This window comes from Aspergillus sclerotioniger, assembly GCF_003184525.1.
Source record: "Aspergillus sclerotioniger CBS 115572 chromosome Unknown BO94scaffold_1, whole genome shotgun sequence".
In the NCBI taxonomy this organism is placed as follows: domain Eukaryota; kingdom Fungi; phylum Ascomycota; class Eurotiomycetes; order Eurotiales; family Aspergillaceae; genus Aspergillus; species Aspergillus sclerotioniger.
In genome coordinates this window covers 797085-818710 of record NW_020290991.1, presented here as the reverse complement: position 1 = coordinate 818710, position 21626 = coordinate 797085, and the positions used below count along the sequence as shown (strand labels likewise).

At 50.1% G+C, this 21626-nt stretch overlaps 9 protein-coding genes across 9 annotated transcripts; 6 read left to right on the top strand and 3 right to left on the bottom strand.

The window, feature by feature from the left end:
- The first annotated feature begins 303 nt into the window (after positions 1-303).
- On the top strand, positions 304-1860 carry BO94DRAFT_529803 (uncharacterized protein). Its single transcript, XM_025610530.1, has one exon. It carries the CDS (start codon positions 483-485, stop codon positions 1548-1550), a length of 1068 nt encoding a protein of 355 aa, XP_025473180.1. The 5' UTR covers positions 304-482; the 3' UTR covers positions 1551-1860.
- A 1433-nt stretch (positions 1861-3293) lies between these two features.
- BO94DRAFT_505654 (putative DEAD box helicase involved in nonsense mediated decay) lies at positions 3294-6948 on the top strand (the record flags this gene model as incomplete). Its single annotated transcript, XM_025609552.1, has 5 exons — positions 3294-3674; positions 3733-4091; positions 4152-6173; positions 6222-6323; positions 6379-6948. The coding sequence occupies 5 exons, from the start codon at positions 3294-3296 to the stop codon at positions 6788-6790; spliced, it is 3276 nt and encodes a 1091-aa protein (XP_025473179.1). The 3' UTR covers positions 6791-6948.
- A 773-nt stretch (positions 6949-7721) lies between these two features.
- On the top strand, positions 7722-9365 carry mpkC (mitogen-activated protein kinase mpkC; the record flags this gene model as incomplete). The annotated part of the gene is made up of 9 exons (XM_025613571.1): positions 7722-7777; positions 7830-7877; positions 7950-8079; positions 8130-8173; positions 8238-8337; positions 8384-8740; positions 8791-8869; positions 8938-9121; positions 9173-9365. The coding sequence occupies 9 exons, from the start codon at positions 7722-7724 to the stop codon at positions 9363-9365; spliced, it is 1191 nt and encodes a 396-aa protein (XP_025473178.1).
- On the top strand, positions 9323-10374 carry BO94DRAFT_9135 (uncharacterized protein). Its single transcript, XM_025617740.1, has one exon. The coding sequence runs from the start codon at positions 9804-9806 to the stop codon at positions 10191-10193; it is 390 nt and encodes a 129-aa protein (XP_025473177.1). The 5' UTR covers positions 9323-9803; the 3' UTR covers positions 10194-10374.
- Positions 10375-12435, bottom strand: BO94DRAFT_9053 (putative neutral amino acid permease). The gene is made up of 3 exons (XM_025617736.1): positions 11882-12435; positions 11399-11828; positions 10375-11351 (listed from the first exon to the last, which is right to left on the bottom strand). Exons 1-3 carry the CDS (start codon positions 12069-12071, stop codon positions 10556-10558), a joined length of 1416 nt encoding a protein of 471 aa, XP_025473176.1. The 5' UTR covers positions 12072-12435; the 3' UTR covers positions 10375-10555.
- A 169-nt stretch (positions 12436-12604) lies between these two features.
- BO94DRAFT_505648 (putative amidase) lies at positions 12605-14422 on the top strand. The gene is made up of 3 exons (XM_025609551.1): positions 12605-12721; positions 12796-13418; positions 13477-14422. The coding sequence occupies exons 1-3, from the start codon at positions 12693-12695 to the stop codon at positions 14415-14417; spliced, it is 1593 nt and encodes a 530-aa protein (XP_025473175.1). The 5' UTR covers positions 12605-12692; the 3' UTR covers positions 14418-14422.
- Positions 14423-14678: 256 nt separating this feature from the next.
- BO94DRAFT_8988 (SDR family NAD(P)-dependent oxidoreductase) lies at positions 14679-15892 on the bottom strand. The gene is made up of 3 exons (XM_025617732.1): positions 15630-15892; positions 15109-15564; positions 14679-15030 (listed from the first exon to the last, which is right to left on the bottom strand). The coding sequence occupies exons 1-3, from the start codon at positions 15685-15687 to the stop codon at positions 14735-14737; spliced, it is 810 nt and encodes a 269-aa protein (XP_025473174.1). The 5' UTR covers positions 15688-15892; the 3' UTR covers positions 14679-14734.
- On the top strand, positions 15659-19316 carry BO94DRAFT_8957 (C2H2 type zinc finger domain protein). Its single transcript, XM_025617729.1, has 6 exons — positions 15659-16231; positions 16315-16746; positions 16798-17088; positions 17144-18179; positions 18263-18678; positions 18752-19316. Exons 1-6 carry the CDS (start codon positions 16099-16101, stop codon positions 18976-18978), a joined length of 2535 nt encoding a protein of 844 aa, XP_025473173.1. The 5' UTR covers positions 15659-16098; the 3' UTR covers positions 18979-19316.
- BO94DRAFT_8994 (uncharacterized protein) lies at positions 19204-20754 on the bottom strand. The gene has a single exon (XM_025617733.1). It carries the CDS (start codon positions 20420-20422, stop codon positions 19655-19657), a length of 768 nt encoding a protein of 255 aa, XP_025473172.1. The 5' UTR covers positions 20423-20754; the 3' UTR covers positions 19204-19654.
- Between the last annotated feature and the right edge of the window lie 872 nt (positions 20755-21626).

The window sequence follows — 21626 nt, the reverse complement described above, 5'->3', positions numbered from 1 at the left end:
TAATCCATGTCTTCCACTGCGATGTCGGGAGATCTGGAAGCGGAAGCATTGTGAGGACACAATAAGCTTGCTAACCAACTACAGCAACCAGAGTCTGTAGTCATTAGGTAGTAATTTGTTTGATAGCTCAGGAAATAATACTGTGTAGATAGATAGTTGATGAGGGGCCGCGGGTGCTTATCGATAGTCGCACCGACAACGGCGCCGTCAGCGTTGCAGGCTGAGACATTGGGTCTTGGCGCATCCAGCCTGGTTGTTTACGATGATCGGCTGCTGTTGGCTCATGCTGCTACTTGCTATCATCTGCTATTCTGATGAGATTCAAATCTGGTCATTTGAAAAAATACTCCTCGTATCGAACTGCATAGCCCGGACCTATAGCAGTACTAGTGCAGATCGAAACAGTGCTGCCTGCAATCCAGTCTCCACAGGCCTACGTACCACGGGTATACACATACGCGAACTAAGCATTTGGGGCAGTCATGGTGCTCCTCACCTCTTCGACCGTCTCAGTCATCATATCCACCGGCGTCATCTGTACCTTTACCTTTCTACTTTTCCTATCGGGTTACGTCCTGCAGCAGCAGTCCGTCCGGAGCATCCAGCATGCCATTCGACCGCCGCCACCTCCGGACCCTGTGGCAGGGCACGGATTAGAAGGATCGCCATACCAAGGGGCCGGACAGGAGCTTCTGTCAGATAGGGTTGTCGATAAGCACAAGAGGGATGCCAGTTCCCCACAAGCAACGACAGGCAACCTTGCATACCTCCAGCTCCTCTCCACTCCCGACCCCTCCAACATCTGCTCCGCCATCCTTTTCTTCAAGCACCTAGCGACCAATGGCACGGCAGTCCCGGACCGTCTTTTCATGTATCCGCGAGAGTGGGACTTGATGCCCACAAAGGAGCTCACAGAGCCGGTCTCCACGGCTCTCTCCCTCTTGCGCACGGCCAGTCTTGAATATGGCATCTGGCTTCTGCCCATCGACATGACGCTAGCCACTTCGGAAGGCTACACGCCTACGGATACAAAGCTGCTGCGGCTGGGCCAGATCCAGTTTATGCAGTATGACAGCGTACTGTATGTCCAAACCCCTGGTTTGCTGCTCGACACCGGCAAGCTGGATGCCATGCTTCTCTCCCGTCCGCTGCCGCTGCGGCACGATAAGAGCAGACCCGAGTCATTCAACAACGAGGCTTGGGTCCCTATGCCCTTGAGAGCAGACCGAGACGCAGATCTACCTCCTGTTTACCTAATCACAGTAAACAGCGTCGAAAATGGCCATATTGAAGCTCGTGGCCACATTCCGAACACAGCTGTTCCGGGATTTGGTAGCCTGGTTACGGGACCTGGGGACGTCCTATCCCCAGAAGAAGATGGCTTCAATCCTGATGAACAACCGGGATATGTATATTTTGAGCAGGACCATGATGGTCACGTTAAGTGGGCCCAAAATCCACTATTTGGATCTTGGCGTGTTGGCCAAAATGCAGTATGCGAGGGTCTCGACTTTGATGATGATTCACTTCATGATGGATATGACTTGTGATTTGTTTGTACTTCTTTTGATCTCTGTAGCGTTTTGTGGGTTTTATGTCACGCACTTGTATTGATGGCTCAGAATGAACTAACTGGTCAGTGACAGTTCTGAGTCCTGGTTGGAGTTAAGGTACAGGTTACGACGGTGTATTCTTGTCAATATTTACCTTTGCTGTGTCTCTTGGGACTTATGATAACTATGTATGCAGTCATGTGTATATGAAAGATGATGTATGGCAGATGAACATCATCAGATGTGAAGACGTGTTGCTGTTAATAGTCATTCAACTAATGATCCATAATTCAAGCTTGCCTCACGGGGTTTTCTTGGAAAAGGCAATGCCTCAAGTCATCATTGTTCGTATCCTCATTCACAACCCTCTTAGACTACTGTTCGTTAAGAACAGCCAGTTTCCTAGCTAATATGCAAGCCACCGGTATTCGCATGCTTATAAAGTGGTAGGCTTCACCAGCGACCGTGTGGTAAAAATGGAGGTTACCTATAAAGGCGCAACAGTCTTACTGAGTGGCCGGCGGGCTCAAAGTCTGGGTATAAGCTGGAACTTCGTACACTATAACCACTGAGATCTAGCATGTTCGAAAACTGATCTCAATAAAAGGAATTATATGTGTGAAGTAATGTAGGACGGTTTGGTTGGTATTTGCCCGATGGCCGCTATGGCCCGGTTCGTACGAATTGACGCCTGAGGCAAAAGTGTGTAGTGCATATGGGATAGTATTCATTATGTTCATATTCACTACATAATAGAGGAATAAGCCGTAAATGAAGCGACTATCAAGGGCAAGTTTCTTGGAAATTCCTCTCATCCACGTGCAGTAGCGGAGAAGGAACCTAGGAACTGTCTCCGTCGTGAAGATGCCATCTTGAATGCATGATACATTTGACTTTCAAGCTGGCATTGTAGTGAGTGGCTATACAAAATAGAAATGAAAAACCACAGCTTGTATCGTATTGTTCTGGGTAAGGTTTCTGCTTGATAGAGTTGAGTAGCGGGGGTTTCAAAGTTCGTTTTAGCAGCTCATGCTGGAAATGACGGATAGTTACCATCTGGGGGAAATAGAACAAGAAGGAATCGAGGAGAATAGGTAGATGAAACAAAACTAGGGCAGCCACAAATCTCCAGTGCCATGGATCTTGACTTCTCAGGTGACAGTGGCTGAATCCATAGCCACTGCCCAGCCCGTGGTGCAAACAGACCAGGTGTTTGACGTTACACTACTAGGCCACAAGCCAGGTTCACGCTGTAGTACTGCAATCGGAGGATGCTTCAGGCTGTCTCAAATGGTCACAGTCTATAGGCTGAGCATTCAATAGCCAAGGGAAAGTGATGGCTCGGTTGGGCAAGAACAAATGAGAGAGGAGAAATTGATGCAGATGAATCCATACAAATGGGAATTGACCTTGAACCAGTGAAGTGGATGGCCATTAAGAGCCCAAGGTGACTATTCGGTATCTCTTGTCCCACAGGAGGAACCTTATTCATCCTCCTGAGTGAATTCCATTGATGAACCTGAGCTTTCCGGTGATCTTTTCATCCCCCCGCCAAGTTCCTTCCAAAATCTCATTCTTTCCCATGGTGCCAATTTTATCAAGCTTGCTTACAATAACTACTGGGCTGTTTCCGTTTCTCTTTCCCTCCCTTCATCGAACAATCATTGATGCCACTTCTTCTACAATCTTCACATTGACCCTCGCTCCCTGAAACCTTATTGACAGGTAAATTCTGCTAATATGGAGGACAATTTCGACCCTTCGCTTTCCAGCTTGTCTTCTGTGCTAGGAAAACTCATCGTCGACCCCTTTTACTTTGTCAACAAAGATATCAAAGAATACTTTGTTCGGGCTGATTCTGATAATACCGAGGAATGGCTGAAGAAGCCAGATATCCCATCGCCGGAAGAGATCATGGGTAATCTCGACTCTGTCGGTGATGAGTACGTTGAATTAGCACCAAACAAAGCCGTCGGCCCCTGGCAGTCGAAGGCCGCGTATCTCAAAACTCACTACGAGCTTCTAAGAGAAGACGCTATCGCTCCTCTGAGGGATGCTGTAGCATACGTTAGGGAAGACCCCAAGATGATGGATTCCAAAGCAGTGTCTATTTACGACAAGGTATGCTCCCTAGTCTGTGCTCTCTTCGCTTCGCTAACGTTTCATCTCATTCCTTCAGGTTTACTTCATCGGTATCACATTCGCACACAGAGGTCTGGGTCTTCGAATTCAATTTTCAACCAGTCGATCGGGCAAGAATATAGCATGGGAATACACCAAGCGTCTTGTCAGTGGCTCTATTGTTGCGCTGAGCCCAGCAGATGATGCATTCCACGAGAAATGCGTGATCGCAACCGTTGCTGCCAGGCCGCTCGAAGGCGTCCAGCAGCATCCGCCAGAGATTGATCTCTTTCTAGCTAGACCGGAGGATTTTGACCTTGACCCTCACAAGGAATGGATTATGGTGGAAGCTAAGGATGGTTACTATGAATCCACGAGACATACCATGACCGCGCTACAAAAGTTAAGCCAAGAAACGTGAGTAGAACCCTGGGCTCTGGATTCCTTTTTCAAGCCCAAGACTAACTGGCCTCATAGGTTTCCTCTTTCTGAACATATTTGCTTGCTTGATTTCAGCATCAAAGCCCCAGACTATGTGAAGAAAGACCCAATGGTTGACATACGATGCGCAGTCGGCGAGACCAGTGAGGGAGAGAAAGTTGATATCATTAAAGGCTGGCCTCAAGCACCAAGTGGAATCATGGATCCTACACAATGGAAAGCCTTGAAGAAGATGCTCACCAAACGGCTGGCTGTTATACAAGGACCTCCGGGCACTGGGAAAACATTTGTGTCTGTCATGGCGTTGAAAATCCTACTTTCAAACATGAAACAGAGTGACCCTCCTATTATTGTTGCCTCTCAGACGAACCATGCACTGGATCAACTTTTGAGACTTGTCGCCACTTTTGAGACAGAGTATATCCGGCTCGGCTCACGGAGCAGCGATCCCGACATCAAAAAGCGCACTCTCTATTCTGTGAGACAAGGTGCACCTACCATCACTGTCCATGGGAGTGTATTAGCAGGGGCCAAGAAGGACCACAAGCGCTTGACCCAAGCCATTATGGACCTTTTACAACCTTTCATGGCCGAAAGTATCCAGGCACCTCTTCCTGCTTCGCTTTTTGCCGAATATGGGTTGTTGACGGAGACGCAGCTGAATTATTTGATAAAAGGTGCCAAAGGTTGGGTTCGTCCCGGGAATGTTCAAACTACCGACCCTCTGGTAGCCTGGCTGGGAGACGAGGTGACACCGTTCGAAGTGAAATATACGACAGAGAACTTTGGGTTTGCTGAAGATGAGGTGGACCTAGAGTATGAGCAGCTAAAGGAGCTGGAGGCCGAACAAGGTCTCGAGGAAGACGACTATGACAGCCTGAAAGGACATTTTGTCACTGTTCGGGAGGGCTTCTGCAGCCACAATTTTTCCTGCTCTGAGAAATCGGCATTGGATCATCTCAAACAGCCGGACTTGTGGAAGGTAAAAGCAGAGGTGCGCGGGGCCATTTACGACGTGCTCCGAAAGCGACTAAAGCTGAAGATAAAAGAGAAACTTCTTCCGCTGGTGTCTCGTTATTCAAAGAACTGCGAGAATCTTCAGATAGGCAAGTGGGAACGAGACTTTCACATTCTCGATGGTGTCAAGGTGATTGGAATGACAGCTACAGGATTGAGCAAGTATCGGGGACTGATCTCAAGTCTCAGACCGAGAGTTGTCCTTATCGAAGAAGCAGCTGAGGTTATTGAAGCCCCAATATCTGCGGCATGCTTTAATTCGCTTCAGCAAATGATACTCGTGGGTGATCACCGGCAGCTAAAGGGGCACTGTACTGTGCAAGAGCTTGAGGGCGAACCCTTTAATCTTGGGCTCTCAATGTTTGAGCGACTGGTTAAAAATGGAATCAAATATGTCACGTTGAGGAGGCAGAGACGAATGGCTCCAGAGATCCGTCAGCTTCTAGAACCTATTTACGGCGAACTGCAGGACCATCAGTCAGTATGCAAGCGCCCTGGGGTGATGGGCATGGGAGCTGTCCGCTCCCACTTTTTTACTCATAGCTGGCCAGAGAGCAAGGACAGCCTCGCGTCAAAATCCAACGAGATGGAGGCACATATGATCGCAGGATTCTTAGTATATTTGATGCAGAACGGCAACTCTTTGAAAGATATAACGATACTGACATTCTACAACGGCCAGAGGAAGAAGATACTATCCCTTTTGAGGCGCCATCCTTATCTCCAGGGTCAGTACGTGAAGGTTGTGACTGTGGACTCATACCAGGGAGAGGAAAATGAAATTGTCATCCTCTCACTGGTTCGGAGCGGCGTAAAGAATATCGGGTTCCTCTCAATTGAGAATAGGGTCTGTGTTGCACTGTCGCGTGCCAGACGTGGGTTTTATATGTTTGGAAACCCCAAGTCATTGACAAGCGACAGCGAGCTCTGGCGTAAAGTTCTCACCATAATGGTCAACAGCAAACCGCGACCGCGCCTGGGAGCTCAGTTGCCGGTGACATGTGCGAAGCACAGGCGAAAGATTTATATCAAAGGTTTGCCGTTCTTTTCCTGCTGAAACCCCATTGTTGGATATCCTACTGATGTAAGGAATCCAGGTCCTGCTGACTGGAGCAAGATAAATGGAGGATGTGATACTCCCTGCGGTGAAGCGCTAGATTGCGGTCACCCCTGTCCTATAAAATGTCATAGGTACGCAAGATGAGCCTAAATACTTGGGTGAGATGATATGTTAATGGTTAAACAGCTTTACGCATAAGCAAGTAAAGTGTGATAAGATCTGCAGCACTCAGATGGCGTGTAAGCATATCTGCGATGTCCCTTGCGCCAGAACCCATATCTGCTCGTGCAAATGTGGGGTAAGCCCACAACTGGATCATGAGTCTCAACCCTCAGCTGCCCCGTCGGAAGAGGATAATCCCTATCGCGAAGCGATTGCACGCTACCAAGAGTATGCGAGTGGGGGATCAAAAGAGCACGACGCGCTCTTGCTGAAGAAGGCCACCATGATGAACACGCCCGTCCAGATCACACCGGCAAAGCAAGTAGGGGATGATCTTCTACTTAGCTATTTGTCAGATGAAGATGGGGCGGGCTCCAGCCCTCGAGTACACAAAATCGGAGAGTGTGTGCCGCAAGGAAATTTACTGGAGATGTGATAAATGAAGAGAGCCTGGGGAACTGAGGGAAGCGGAGGCATGTTTCTAGACTGGAAAGTTTGTTTTAGCACCAAAAATAGGTCGATAGGGCTGGTACTACTCCGTACCAGTTAAGAAGAAAATGGCGATGATGTCAATGCACGCGTTCCCGTCCCGATTGGCCCGGGAGGCATGGCAATACTACGTAGACAGCACGAAGTGTACCCCTTTAGCATGTGGCTGATTTCCCCGCATTCATAGTCACTCGATTCTCCGGCTTTCTCGACTCTTCTCTGACCTTCCGTTCCCGAGCAATCCAGATGGTCCGGGAGAGTTCCACCGGTGGATGATGGGACTGGAACGCACATGCGACGCGGCGGGGTCACCCGTGTAACTCGAATGTCGGACACAGTCTGTGCATCGTGCTGGGCAAGAGGACGGGGCACCACCCGAAATAATGTGGGAAATGAGAATTCCTTGGAGAGGTGAGGATAAGCTCGGAGACGGCCGGAAGGTGGGGAGAGAGCCCTGGAAAATACTACAGAGGAAGTAGATAGTGGACACTGGCAGATGGAGCGAGGACCCGCGGTGGATATCTCACTAGTATCATAGTACTCCGTAGGTACCTTGGAAAGACCCGGTGCTGGTGGCTGGTCCAACAACCCGCCAATCGTAGGCCGCAGCCTCATCCAGGCACTGCCCAGGCACCACCGCCGTGGGACTCTTCCGGCTTCCTGCCTCTTCCCTGACCCCGACAGGATTTCCTCCGATCATTCACTCCCTTAACACTAGCGGCCGTTCATGATGCAACTCCCCTCTCTTGGGCCAGCTGTCATACCACGACTGCAATTCATATATCTTCTCTGCACGCGCCACTGATTCCCCCGCCGACTGACGATATCCTCTGTTCATTCATCCTCTGCTCCACCTCCTTCTCCCTCAGCCAACCACCATGGCAGAATTCGTTCGCTCGCAGATCCTGGGGACCACCTTCGAGACCACCAACAGGCAAGTCATGGCTTCGATCTTTTATGTGACCCTGTAGCTAAGACTTGGTCAGATATGCCGATATCCAGCCTGTTGGACTTGGGGCCTTTGGGCTTGTTTGGTATGACCCCTCTCTTTCTGATAGTTGCTGACCTGGGGAATTTTGGCTGACGGACCAATCTGGGAACACCAGCTCTGCCTATGACATGATCACACGCCAGCCAGTAGCAATCAAGAAGATGATGAAGCCGTTTTCCAACTCCACGATCGCCAAGCGCACTTACCGAGAAGTCAAGCTGTTGAAGCATCTGCGTCATGAGAATGTCCGTCTACGCATGCCACGTGTCGCGATTGCATTGCTAATGTGTAACAGCTAATCGGTCTCAGTGACATTTTCATCTCTCCACTAGAGGACGTGTATGTACGACACCAATCGCCGGATACCGTGGGCTTGCCGCAGAATACTAATACTCGGACTCAGATATATGGTGACGGACCTTTTGGGGACGGATTTGAACCGCCTCCTCACTGCAACTCCTCTGGATGGCAAATTTGTTCAGTATTTCACGTACCAGCTTCTGGTAAGCCCGTTAAAATCAATTTTCGCTCCGACTCTAACGGTCGCAGCGAGGTTTGAAATATATCCACTCGGCAGGCGTCATCCACCGTGATCTCAAGCCGAGCAATATTTTGGTTAACGAAAACTGTGACCTGAAGATCTGTGATTTTGGTCTCGCTCGACTGCAGGAGCCCCAGATGACGGGATACGTCTCCACCAGGTACTACCGAGCACCGGAGATTATGCTAACCTGGCAAAAATACGGAATGGAGGTGGATATCTGGAGTGCGGGTTGTATCGCTGCAGAGATGCTCCGCGGAAAGCCTTTGTTCCCTGGAAAAGATCACATCCATCAGTTCTTTTTGATCACCGAAGCCCTCGGGAATCCACCCGATGAAGTTGTTGAGAGAATTTGCACCAAGACGGTAAGAGTTGAAGCTCTACGTGCTTTCCCTTAAGCTCATTGATTCTCTAGACTCTGGATCTTGTCAAGTCACTGCCGAGCCGCCAGCCACCTCCTTGGAAATCTCTGTTCCCGGGCTCTGATAGCGATGGTAACTAGAATCTTTTGACAAACCAATGCGAATGCTGAGATAGAACACTAATCAATCTACCTCTACAGCCATCGATCTTCTCGGAAAGATGCTCATTTTTGATCCAGAGAAGCGACTTTCTGCTGCGCAAGCACTGGAGCACCCGTACCTGGGAGTGTATCACGATCCAACTGATGAACCAGTGGCGGAGCATCAGTTCGATTGGACATTCAGTGAAGTGGCACATTCGATCGATGAGTGGAAAATCATGATGTGGGTGCCTTTATAGTCATCGCTCTGGTTCTCGATTGACTTTCATACTAGATACTCCGAAGTTGTGGATTTCCATAATCTTGGACCTACCGGGCAACTAGCCATTACAGAAGCTTTCTTGTCTCCTGACGTGAGCCTCAGTCCAGAGGTGCTTGACCCGCTTAACTCACCGGAGAATCAAAGCATGATCGTCAAAACGATGGACAATCTGGATCAGGATATCATGCAGTATCTCCAGATCTAGCCTCGGACGGTTAGCAGAGCTTGCTTAGCGAGAGACAAGCTGATGAGATATTTCCTTTTTCGTATCACCCACGAGAGTCGCGATGGATCTGACATCATGGCACATGCATTTTGTCAGTCCCTTCATCAGATGAGGTTCCAGAGACTGGTCAGTCGACAACCGGGGAACTCCCTTGCTTAAGGTTTGTCACAGGCACCATCTAAATCGCGCAAGTTAGTAATTTACTCCCACCATGATTCAACCAGCTACATTTGCCATCGCTCTTTCCCTATCAACACTTCCCATTCTCCTCACGCCGTCTTTGCACCGAGCCCATAACAACGGATCTACTCACTCACACTGAAGACTAGAAATACAGACATACGATTCCATTTTGTCCATTTACCAACCATTCTCAAACAGCAACAACCCAGCTCCATCAAACAACTCATCTACACAATGAAACTACTACTCCTCCCCACCTTAACAACCATCTCCGGCCTCCTCCACCCTGTCCCCATCCACGCCCGTCCTCACCCCCAAGCACAACAAACTTCCCCAACCACCACCACCCGCTGGCAAATCTCTCTCTACCAAAACCAACAATGCACGGGCGAAACAACATCTTTTTCCGGCAACGGGTCTGTTATATGCCACGATACGATTCTCAACGGCGGTGCCTTGGGCTACATTGTCACGATGGGCGCGTGGTCAAATTGCTCTGTGCGGGTCTTTGATGATACGGCCTGCAGGCGACTTATTGACGTCGTGGATGGTGAGAACAACGGGAGCTGTCAAGTTCCGGATGTGCAGGAGGAGGAGATTCGGGGGGTGGAGGTTTCTTGCTGATAAATGAATTTCATGATGAGTGAGTGTGGAAGGAAGGGAGGTTTTGTGTTGGTTTCTTTGTTTCTACATCTCTTTCTTTTTTTCTTTCTCTCTTAGGTTGCGCTTACCTTCGAATTATGTTTATTATTGCTATCTTGCTTTTGGAGATGCGTTTTCAGTACAAGTATGACGACGCTTCTTTTCTATCTCCGAATCTGTGATTAATGACCTTTAGTCATAGCATTGAGATATGGTTCTATGTCATTTATCCACATTCACATTCACATCTATATCAAAGAAAAGACGTAAACCAACATACCCAGCCAATTTTACCTAATCCCAACAAATATTAAAAACAAGCTATGGAAACAAACAAGCTAACCTCAGGTCGAACCACTATTATCTGCACATGAAAACACCCCATCAATCTCCCCACTCTTATACGCATCCATAATCTGTACAATGACTCCATAAGTTCCCCCCACCGTCAGGAACACTCCCAACACAATCAACCCAACATGCAGCAGATACACCACCTGCTTGACCAACCCCCCTCTCCAATAATGTCCATGACTATACACCCACAAACAACCAGGCAGACATAACGCCAACGGTGCGAATCCCAAACTACCTACCAGGGCTAGCACATATGTGAAGATCGGGATCGCACATGCCAAGATAAACGAGATCGCGGCTAATCCGATCGTACATCCCAGCCATGTACCCCAGTGAATGAAGGTGTTGGCTTGGAGGTGTTGAGAGTGGCGGAGAATTCGGACGAAGAGGTATTTTGCGGCAACGTGCACGTAGAGAGAGCCGCTGACGATCAGACCGGGGAGGGCAATGCCGTAGGCCACCCGTTTGAGGGTTGGGCCGGCGCTGCCGAGTGCCGGGGACGCGATCCATTGTCCGCACCACCGGTAGATGACTAGGGAGAAGGCGAGGTAGGAAGCTGTTACGAAGGTCATGCAGAGATAGACGGCTTTCGGGTAGTCTTTTGGTTTGCGCATTTCGGAGATTACGGGGAGGAAGGCTGAGGTGGCGGCGCTGGAGACGAAGATTGTTGCTGAGGCGGTTATCCCTGCTGCGAAGGTTGGGTTGCCGATTGCCCGGTAGCCGAGGTCGTAGGGCCCCGTTTGGGGGGCTATTGATGGGCGAGAGCGAGTTGTTACGCCGATTCTGGGGTTGTTAGTCTGGATGGTGGTGGAGGGGGGAAGGGGACATACACGACGATGAGCACGGCGGCTAGGATGCTGGCAAAGCCGACCCAAGTGAGCCAGCCGATGTGGGAGAATTTGCGTACGCTAGCAAATCCCGCGATGATGATGGTCGAGATGAATGCAAACCACACTGTGCATAGGGGGTGGAGGGATAGGGCGTTGAATGCGGCCGAAACGCCAATGATCCCTGATGCGGCGGTGATCACATATGTCACGATGAACATGAAGCCGACCAGCTCCCGGAGAATGGGGCCTCCTGTGAGTTGGGCCATGTCGGCCACGGAGTGGCATTGTGGGTAGAGAGTACGGAATCGGCCAAGGATGATGGCCCCGTAGGCGTTGATCACGCACCACCCTACCAGATTGACTGCTCCAGGAAAGGCCCCCAGATCATACATGACCGATGGGATGGAGAGAATTCCAGTTGCGAATAGCACTGGAAGACAATCGTTAGTGGATTGTATATCTGAGGAGTTTGGTGTGGCCTACTCTTCAGAAAGATCGCTGAGGCACGGATCCAGCTGACGGTGCGGAAGTCGACTTGACCGTCACCTCGTTTGAAGACTTCATGGCTTTCATCGCTCGTCTTCAGCTCCGAAGAGTTGGCTATTCCGATGTCTTCACTGGGGTCCTGGACTGGGGCGACCTTGATGTCTTTGGACTCGTCGAAGTACGACATGATGGACGCGATGGTTGTGGGAGAATGGGACACCCTCCCGAGCGGGGTCCCTTACATTTTTATCATGCGATCCCTGTGCGTTGAAATTCTGCAAGGAGTCAATATCAATAGTGATAAGATGTGCGTCTGCATGCGAGTCATCCCTGTCCCTACAGTGACAGGCCCGGTAAGGTTGAAGGAAGGAGCTGATAAGAAGGCGGAGAATTATCTCCGATGGAGGGCCAAGTTGGAGTATATCAGTTGGAGTCGAACGGCATCGTGCATTATCGATTGTGCGATTAGACAGTATTTGGAGTAAGTGAGTAATGTGATAAGGCCAGTGATTCAAGGAATCTCGTTAGTTATCAATGCATTTGAATTGAAAGTGGAGGAGTCTAACAGCAAGAAAGCCCAATGGCGGCCGAGCAGTCGGAACCGGCGGCCAGTGATAAGCTTTTGCACCCCTTAACCAGTTGGAGTCGAGCGAGAGACTCCAACTGCTGGAGATAAGGCTTGGCGTCGCCGACATGGCCGGCCTTTTCTTCACAGAGGACAAGGCATTTGTCCTTTTTCATGTTCTCGGGAATCGCTGCTCGGTCGGACTGCTGAGCTCTATCCAACTCACACTTCTACCTGATCATCATGTCGGTTTTGTTCACTTCGATCTCCCCGTATGTGTTAACTACCATCGTCCGTTTAAACCCCGCCTTGCTCCGTGCATTGCAGCCTGACAGATCATCTGCAGGGACAACCCGGTCACGAGGGAGGATGCTGGATCTCTTCTGCATAATCTGGGACTCTCTGTCGACCCGGAAGACGAAGAAGACTACCATACCCTTCTAGCCGCCGTCCATGACTGCGCGGAAACTGTTGCGAATCTCCCCGACTACCAACCCGTCCCCGATCTAGATCGATACCCCCGACAAGATGTCCGTCGTCCATCATCGGAAGATCAGGTCTTCGGACAAGCCTGGGCTCATAAATTCCTTATCAAGGGAAACCCGGAGGGGGGACTGTTGGCGGGGAAAACAATCAGCGTGAAGGACTGCATTGCTGTCGCAGGTGTGCCACAATTGCTTGGAAGCGATATCATTCCCTCCTGGACACCAATCACAGATGCAACGGTTGTCACTCGTGTTCTCGATGCTGGGGCTGATATTCACGGTACTTCGACTTGCGAGAACTACTGCCATTCCACCGCGTCTTTCACAAGTGCGCAGGGTACGGTAGAGAACCCTTTCTCAACTGGGTACTCGGCCGGAGGAAGCACCTCAGGAGGCGCTGCCTTGGTCGCGGCGGGTCTGGTTGACATCACACTTGGTGGAGATCAGGGTGGGAGTATCCGGGTGCCTTCTGCATTATGTGGCTGTATGTGGCATCGCTGATAGCTGTTTTTGAAAACATGGCTAATCATATTTGCTCTTAGGTGTCGGGCTAAAGCCCACTTATGGCTTGGTGCCCTTCACTGGTATTGCCAGCGGAGATGCTATTGATGACCACACGGGGCCGCTTGCTCGAAAAGTTATCGATATTGCGTCCTGCTTGGACGCTATCGCCGGCTACGACGGGATAGACGATAGATGCCTAGGCAGTCCCAAACACGGGTCTACCTCCTTTGCCAAATCGCTCCAAACATCTTCCACAAGACTTGATGGCTTCAGAGTAGCAGTCCTTAAAGAAGGTTTCGAGCATACCTCTGTGGACCCGGCAGTTAAAGACTCAGTCATGGCAGCTGCGCAAAAGTTCGCCGAGCTTGGTGCAACAGTCGAGGAGATATCACTCCCAGATCATTACCACGGGCCTGCCATCTGGACCATCCAGTCGCGCGTTTCAGGTTCATTAACACTACTTGGACAAGCCCATGGGAGACGAGGGCTCTACATGACCGAAATGGAGCGCGAGAGACTCCCATGGACAAAAGAGGGCTTCCAACGAGCCTTCCCATCCACCAAAAACGTCATCATCAACGGTCTCTATCTTACCTCACGCTTCCCGGACTTGTACGGTAAAACCGTTAATATCGGTCGGAGGCTCCGAGACCTGTACGAGGAGATCTTCCAGAAGTGCGACGTTGTTGTTATGCCGACCACTCCTGTTGTTGCACCCAAACATGGCGCGCGAGGCCTACCCATTGAATCTCTGAAGCCTAGCATGGGTCTTACAATCAACACAGCCATCTTTGATGTTACGGGGCATCCGGCGATGTCCATTCCGGTTGGCTTTGCACCGGCTAAGGACAATGTTGAGGTTAAACTCCCGGTCGGTATGCAGATCGTTGGTGGGTTGTGGCAAGAGTCGAAAGTGCTTAAAGCCGGATATGCGTGGGAGGCGAACTATGATTGGAAAGACGGAGCGGGTCGGTTATAGAACACATTCTAGAGATAGATTCAATAGTACTGATTATAGAAGACGCTGTGTCTTGTGGGGGGGCTTCCTGGTCGTAAGAATTCTGTACACATTCCATGGACATCTGTTTGCCTAACTTTTGTGTCCACTGCCTTGATCTGTATCTGTCACGTGTTTTACATCTCGAAGTATCAAAGATCGCATCTTGTAGTCCTAATTTCTACTAAGCCCCTGGTAGACACCCGTGTTATCTTATATTCGGCCTCAATTGTGGAAATGACTTATGTGATTATCGTCTCTTTATCATCATCATCATCATAATTATTATCTTCTGCAGTTTAATTGATAACATACCCTCCATCCACAACAAGCGCATGACCCTGCACAAATGATGCAAAAGTCGAGCACAAGAAGAGGATGGTATCGGCCACCTCTTCCGGCTTCCCCATTCTCTTCATGGGGGCAATTTCTACCGCGGGTCGAAGACGCTCGCGGACTTCCTCGCTGTGCGTTGTCATTGGCGTCTCAATAACCCCAGGGCAGACACAGTTCACTCTGATGCCATCTGCTGAGTAGTCAATTGCGTCGGAGCGAGTCATTGCAATCACAGCAGCCTTGGAGCCACAATACGCAGCTAGAAATAGTACCCAGTTAGCTCGATTGCAGAGAGCGTTGGCCCAAGAAGTAGGTAGAGCGCAAAACACAAACTTACGAGCTCTAGGTTGTCCGACGATTCCGAGCTGACTCGCAACGTTGACTATAGCTCCTCGCTGCGGAGCACGATTCGAATCATGACCCGGTAACGGATCTTGCTTCAGCATTTGTCTGAGCTCTGCTCTAGAGCAGAGCCAAGAACCCCGATAATTAACATTGTTAATATGGTCAAAAATCGCGGTCGACGTCTCAGTCGTTCGCAATTTGTCCCCTAGGATTCCGGCACAATTGACTGCATAATCTAGTCGTCCAAACGCACCAGTCACCTCATTAATAAAGGATTCGACGAAGCTTTCATCAGATATATCGCCCGCCTTGACGATCAAGCGAGCTTGAGGATGGGAAGCAAGGATGGCGTCCCGTGTTTGATCTAAGGAGGAAAGGTTGAGGTCTGTAATGGCGATTCTCTCACATCCTGCGGAAGCAAAGCCTTTGGCGGTCGCTGCACCGATGCCTGGGACGTGGTCAGATTTTGGTGTTTCAGTTCGCCTCGTGGTGGAATGGCTATCTAGTATCTACCTGTGCCACCGGCACCCGTGACGACGGCAACTCCCGGAAAGGTATAATTGTGCGTCATATCCGCGGGGCAAAAGGGAGCGGGATCGGAACGAACTCAATCAATCGCGGGTAAAGAAGGGAACCACGATAGCTGGGCCGGGAGTATCACGATGATGCCATACTATATAATAGTACCCTCGTGCTATACTCCGTAGGTCGTGCTAACGAAAGCGATGGGGGTTGGAGACAGGGTCCTTATCGCCAAGTGGGGTTCCTTCCCAAAGTGGCGTTGGGGCACACGGTTCGGCAACGACGGTTAGTTTGCAAGTTGGAGTCGCTCGTTTCCTTTTCGTTGGCGGCCTTCCTCGCCATCCTCCAAAAAAGCCCAATCGCTACGACTAGTCCCCTCTGCACTGCCTGGCTTCTCCAATTGGAGAGATCGCGACTTCCTTATCACCCTATTGTCATTGATTGGCCTCCAAATGTCTTGATGCTGCCACAGCCTTCCTCTCAGCCTGCCCGGGGCTCTCGTCGCTCAAACGCTGGAGCAAAAACTCGGGTCTGCGTTCATTGCGGGCGAAGTTTCAGAAGAACAGAACACTTGGAGCGTCATGTCCGCACACGTAAGTCCACCATCTGTGTCATTTCAAGCTCTTTAAGCTCTCTTTGCTGCAGGACGTCCATGCTAAAGCCTCTTGCACCTCAGACACAAAGGAAAAACCATATATCTGCTTCTGTGGGTCGGCATTCACACGACGCGATCTGCTGAAGCGACACACAACCATTGCGCACCAGAGCAGTGGTTTAGTTTCGCCCAACTCCCAGCCAGATAACGAAGCCCTAGATCATGCCAATCGACCCAGAGCCTCAGAGCCTGCTACAGTCCAACCCCATTATAACAACCAGCCGACGTCACGGCCAGATGTGTCTCTCTCGGTGCCTCCAAATGTGGAACAATGGACAGGGCCACAGCGTGGGCCATACATAGAGCAGGACCGGAATCATGTTTTGGACACGGGAGGTAGTAGCACGGGTGGCTTGGGTGCCCATAATAGCGCAGTTGGCCATGATGCAGAGATTTTGGAGGCCGCTCAGCTGCTTCTTCCGGGGAATTATCGGCATGCCCAAGCAGCACCAGGTAAAAAGCTATTCATCCATCCCAGAGGAGCCATGGCTAACCAATCATTAGCCCAGCCAATGCCATATCTACACGAGGAGCTGAATCATTTCCAGGATTTCACGCATTTTCTGGACTCAATTGGTCTCCCATCGGAGTGGGTTCCAGCCTTTGGGGATATCCCTCAGATTCACAACCCTGTCTCAACCGAACCCCCTGAATTCAGCAGAAATGCCGGGGAGCAGCATGAATCATCGTCACGTCCCCGTCAGACGGACAGGTCACGGGCTGACTCACCCTTCCGGTCGTGGCTCCCGTCCGTGCCTCCTGGAGACCAGAGTTTTGCATCTGTTTCCGATTATGGTATGCTTATAGGACAAAGGCTCGTGGTCGGACGGTTGTTCTAACACATTTCCAGAACCCCCTCAGCTTGCTAAAAGCCAGTCGCCGTTGAAAGTTACTGAAGAGCACAGGCAGCGTCTTGCGGCCTCCCTGGATGAATTTCGTTATCTTATCCCGGATTTTGTCCTACCTTCGCGGCACACGCTGACGAGATATCTGACCTCCTACTTTTCTGGCTTCCATACTCACCTCCCTTTCATACATGTGCCGACTTTGCGGATTAATGAACGAGCTCCGGAGCTCATTCTAGCCTTCATGACAATAGGCGCCCAGTATCGGTTCGAGCATCGCAATGCGGAAAGGCTCTTTTATGCAGCCAAAGCGATTGTATTATACAGGCTCTCGAAAGAGTCGAGCCCCCCACCCTACAATGCCATCATCCAAATACCACTGAATAGCATTCGGGACTCATCTCAACGCTCTAACCAAGACCCGTCGCTTTCACCTTCAGAATTTGCTGCGGGGATGGATGCATGGAGACGGATTGAGAACATCCGTACACTACTAGTCTTGATGGGATACTCAACGTGGGAAAAGGCTGAACTTGTTCAAGAAGCATTCGGGCTGCAGACATTGCTTGTGCGGTGTTTACGAGAATTCGGATTGTTGGAAAATATTACTGTTGCCCCGCGACATGCTCCCCTGCAGTGGCACGAATGGGCTGAAGAGGAATCTATAAGACGCACCCGCTTCATCTCCTTTTGCTTTGTTCACGTTCATAGCATATCATACAACATTTACCCGGTGCTCCGAAGCAGTGAAGTCCATCTACGCCTCCCATGCTCCACAAAGGAATGGAAAGCTGCCACAGCCCACGACTGGGAGATAGCCCAAAAGGAGGTAGGTTCTCAGCAACTATTTTTCCAGGATGCCTTGGCACTATTGTTGCAACCCTCACGGGCTCCAGTTCTTTTGGACCCAATTCCTGCACCGCTGGGGAACTATATCTTACTTCATGGCCTCCTTCAACGAATCCATCTGGTGAGCGAACTCTCCATACCGAATGGGGACCAGTCATTTTCCCTCCCGACAGAGGAGCTGAACAAACTGGAGTAAGTAATTTCTTGGAGTAAAGTGTTCATTGAAAGCAATTACCTTGAACTCGGGATCATTAGTCGCTAATTCATTCTACCAGGAGGGCTCTCAGGTCCTGGACTTCTGTGTGGCAACAAGCCCCAGAATCAAGTCTTGACCCGCATAATGAAAACGGTCCCATCCCGTTCACATCCAGCTCGCTTTTAGGATTGGCCTATGTCCGCTTGTCTCTCAATCTTGGCCCGCATCGTCAGCTGGAGACGCGAGACCCATACCGCATTGCTACCGCGATGCACAGATCACCGCGACCAGGGAGAAGCTATAGACTGACTCCTGCCCTGATATATTCAGCACACGCATTGAGCATACCCGTACGTTTGGGTATCGACCATGTTGCACGCAGTCAAGCATTTTTCTGGAGCGTCCGCCATTCTCTTGCCAGTCTAGAGTGTGCGGTTCTTCTTAGTAAATGGCTTATGTCTCTGGCTGAAACCGGCAGCAACCAAGCTTTGAGTGGTACGGACTATTCCCTCTATAGTACAACTCGACCAACAACAAAAGCACTCATGCTAATCATAATGTCTTTTAGAAAATGAAAGTCGGATTTTGCATTGGACGCGCTGTATTGTGCAAGAAGCATATGAATCGATGGATCTGGATGAAGGAGAAGCGTTCCCTAGTCAGGATCCCTCCAGCCTCGGGCTCGCTGTTATTAAGCTTTGGGCTCGCCTCTTTCGGAAGAACACTCAGTGGCCGTTCATCAATGTACTTGGAGAAAGCTTAGAAAGGTATCTTGCCCTGATTCGGCCAGGCTAAACCGCAAAGCCTCCCTTGAATAGATTTCAAACGTCCTTGGCAAGCTCGATTCTGCCCCATTCAGCGGTGCAAGAGATTAAAATCGTTGCTGGAAGCAAACCTACCGCAGATGGCGGTCTGTCTCTTACTTAGATTTCTGGTCTACTTGGAGTTATCAGTGCCGGACAACATCTTGGAGATTTCCACCTCCTGAAGTTAGTGGGACCGGAAGCATAAACGACAACCACCCATCTGCCGGGTATAACCTTTTGATGCGGTCCGACAAGACTACGTCATGAAGAATTTGCACGAGCAGCTACTCAGCGCCACCTAGTTGTCGGTAGGCATTGTGGCCAGGCCCTAGCTTTTAAAGCTTCCAAAGCGTTCATTGGAAGTGAAAGATTGTGTGATGTTTTAATCCTACACCAATGCGTGAGATTGTCACAACCCCATTTCTGCACCTCGAGATAATATGCACGGCAATATTTTACGCCCGGTCACACATTGCGCGTTATTAGATTGTCAAATTACATTAGTCCACAATCGGATATGAAGGAATTATTACAGAATTCATCTCAAGCATCGCCGTTCCCCCTAACTTGATACCGGAAGTCATTTCAACAACAGCTGTGGGTCACCATTTGCCCATCACAAATATGACCTCATTATCCAAAGCCCTATATCACGGCACACAGCCTTACCAGGCTCTCTTCGCCCAGCTCGGCGACGGAGTTGCGGAGGCAGACAGAGAGGCAGAGCTTGAAGCAGCTGCGCTTGCCGATACGTTCGCACCGAGGGTGGCAGTAAGAGGACCAATGAACAGGGTCTGGCCGCACGGAGTCGAAGGCACAGTAATGCAACCTTGGAAGTACTGACCAAGGCGTCCGTGTCCAGTTCCGTTGGACAGAACGTAGCCGGGGCTGAAGGCAGGGACCAGTGAAGAGCTGTTCGAAGGGAAAAGGACAGAGGCTTGGTGGCCGGCAATATAGTAGGCGTGTGCAGTATGCTCAGCAGCCAGACGGGCCCAGAGGAATGAGGCCTCAGGAGCCTGTGTGTAACCAGCCAAAGCAATGTACGCCCCGGCGACTGTGCTCTCCAACTCGAGGGCGTTGCTCACGAAGGACTCGCCGTCAGTAGCATTCGGGAAGGTGAAGCTGCAGTTCTGAGGGGTCCAGCCAGAAATCTTTGCGCCGAGTTGTTGCACAGCACGCACGCCCAGACGGTTCTGTCTCAGGATGCCTTGGAAATTGGCATAGTATTCGGAGGTAGAGCTGTTCAGGGCACTGTTCAGGAATGTTTGATTGACAGGGACTGACGAATAGAACCGGTCGAGGAAGTACGAAAGCGCATAGCCGTATTCAACGACCTGGGAATCGGAAGACTGAAGCGAGCAGCTTGATGACGAGTTCTGAGCCAAAGCAGCTCCCGCAAGGAGCAGGCCGTTCAAGGCTGAGAAAATGCGCATGGTCTCGAGTATTGTGGGAGGACGCAAAGTAAGTGTGTGATGTACAATGCGTACAGATCGATTGCTGAGAGTTTTGCGGATACTCAGTCTGACATGACTTACCAGGAGCTATTCTTATAGCCTCCCTCAGGTCGGCACTCGGCATACCCTTCCAGATCTGCTGGGTGCAACGATATGATGAAATCCAGCCCTGCCGACGCGCGGCCTGTCAAAATCTCCTTGGTACAGAGCCTCGACTCCATCATTTGCATCATGACATGGCCGGATGGAGCCTATTTGAGAATTCTGTCTCACATCAGAAGGGAGGAAAGTACGGATTTGCCTCTGGACAATGCGCCTTTCTCTCATTCAATAGGTCGGTTCACAGGCGCGGAATTCCCATCCATTAGCTTCGAACTTGGTGTTCGCGCGATCCATGGACCCTTGTGCGTTAATCCCGGCCACGGTGATATCATGAAGTCTATATCTGCCGTATGACGATGATATCATCCTCGACTCGCATCGAGGACCGGAGATGAGCGGTAAGCCATCCTTGCAACTCTGGATAAGGGTCACATGGATGGCTGGAAATGTGGCTCTAGCAAGAAATATCACACCCGTTCAATTGTTTTCGGAGCCAAATGATCTGAAGATGAGATAAGTACCACAATCGCGCCCTCGAAGGATGGATGATCTGCGTCTGTTGTCATCCACTCCCGGATCTCGCCGGCAAATAAACTCGGCAGCGCTAGACCCGGTCCGGTTAGACTATACATGCCAAGACCGCCTTCTTCCGCTGATCAAAACCAGGCAGCAGCCGTTGACTCTCGGTTGCTTTGTCGGTGGCCAGAACCAGTGAGTTAAATCGATTATGTCTTCCATACATGAATCATTGTGAACTAAGGAGCAGTCACAATGCTAGTTGTGCAGCCGACTGTCCCTTTATTTGCCGAATCGGGAAAGTATCCATTCATGCCTTGTCAGTCATAGTAGTTATGGGGCTTGCGGCAATCTATCTAGGTCTGCCGTTGTGAACTTAATAGTAGATGAACAAAGCGACAACTTCTGAACAATGTATAATATTCCTTTATATTGTCGTATTCACTAAATTTTAGAAAGCACGACACAAAATAAGAAAAGAAAAGAAAGCCAACTGAGCCTGCAAATTCATGCACAGCAAATGTAAGAAAAGAAGAGAAAGAAAATAGGAAGTCCCATGCGCCAG

Coding starts and splice junctions, on each gene's coding strand:
- BO94DRAFT_529803 (XM_025610530.1), top strand. CDS start 483: ATGGTGCTCCTCACCTCTTCGACCGTCTCAGTCATCATATCCACCGGC.
- BO94DRAFT_9135 (XM_025617740.1), top strand. CDS start 9,804: ATGAAACTACTACTCCTCCCCACCTTAACAACCATCTCCGGCCTCCTC.
- BO94DRAFT_9053 (XM_025617736.1), bottom strand. CDS start 12,071: ATGTCGTACTTCGACGAGTCCAAAGACATCAAGGTCGCCCCAGTCCAG. Junction 11,829..11,881: donor CTCAGCGATCTTTCTGAAGA/GTAGGCCACACC, acceptor ATTGTCTTCCAG/TGCTATTCGCAACTGGAATT. Junction 11,352..11,398: donor GCCGCCGTGCTCATCGTCGT/GTATGTCCCCTT, acceptor TAACAACCCCAG/AATCGGCGTAACAACTCGCT.
- BO94DRAFT_505648 (XM_025609551.1), top strand. CDS start 12,693: ATGTCGGTTTTGTTCACTTCGATCTCCCC. Junction 12,722..12,795: donor TTGTTCACTTCGATCTCCCC/GTATGTGTTAAC, acceptor GATCATCTGCAG/GGACAACCCGGTCACGAGGG. Junction 13,419..13,476: donor GCCTTCTGCATTATGTGGCT/GTATGTGGCATC, acceptor ATTTGCTCTTAG/GTGTCGGGCTAAAGCCCACT.
- BO94DRAFT_8988 (XM_025617732.1), bottom strand. CDS start 15,687: ATGACGCACAATTATACCTTTCCGGGAGTTGCCGTCGTCACGGGTGCC. Junction 15,565..15,629: donor CACGGGTGCCGGTGGCACAG/GTAGATACTAGA, acceptor ACCACGTCCCAG/GCATCGGTGCAGCGACCGCC. Junction 15,031..15,108: donor CGTCGGACAACCTAGAGCTC/GTAAGTTTGTGT, acceptor TACTATTTCTAG/CTGCGTATTGTGGCTCCAAG.
- BO94DRAFT_8957 (XM_025617729.1), top strand. CDS start 16,099: ATGCTGCCACAGCCTTCCTCTCAGCCTGCCCGGGGCTCTCGTCGCTCA. Junction 16,747..16,797: donor GCATGCCCAAGCAGCACCAG/GTAAAAAGCTAT, acceptor ACCAATCATTAG/CCCAGCCAATGCCATATCTA. Junction 18,679..18,751: donor CAGCAACCAAGCTTTGAGTG/GTACGGACTATT, acceptor AATGTCTTTTAG/AAAATGAAAGTCGGATTTTG.
- BO94DRAFT_8994 (XM_025617733.1), bottom strand. CDS start 20,422: ATGCGCATTTTCTCAGCCTTGAACGGCCTGCTCCTTGCGGGAGCTGCT.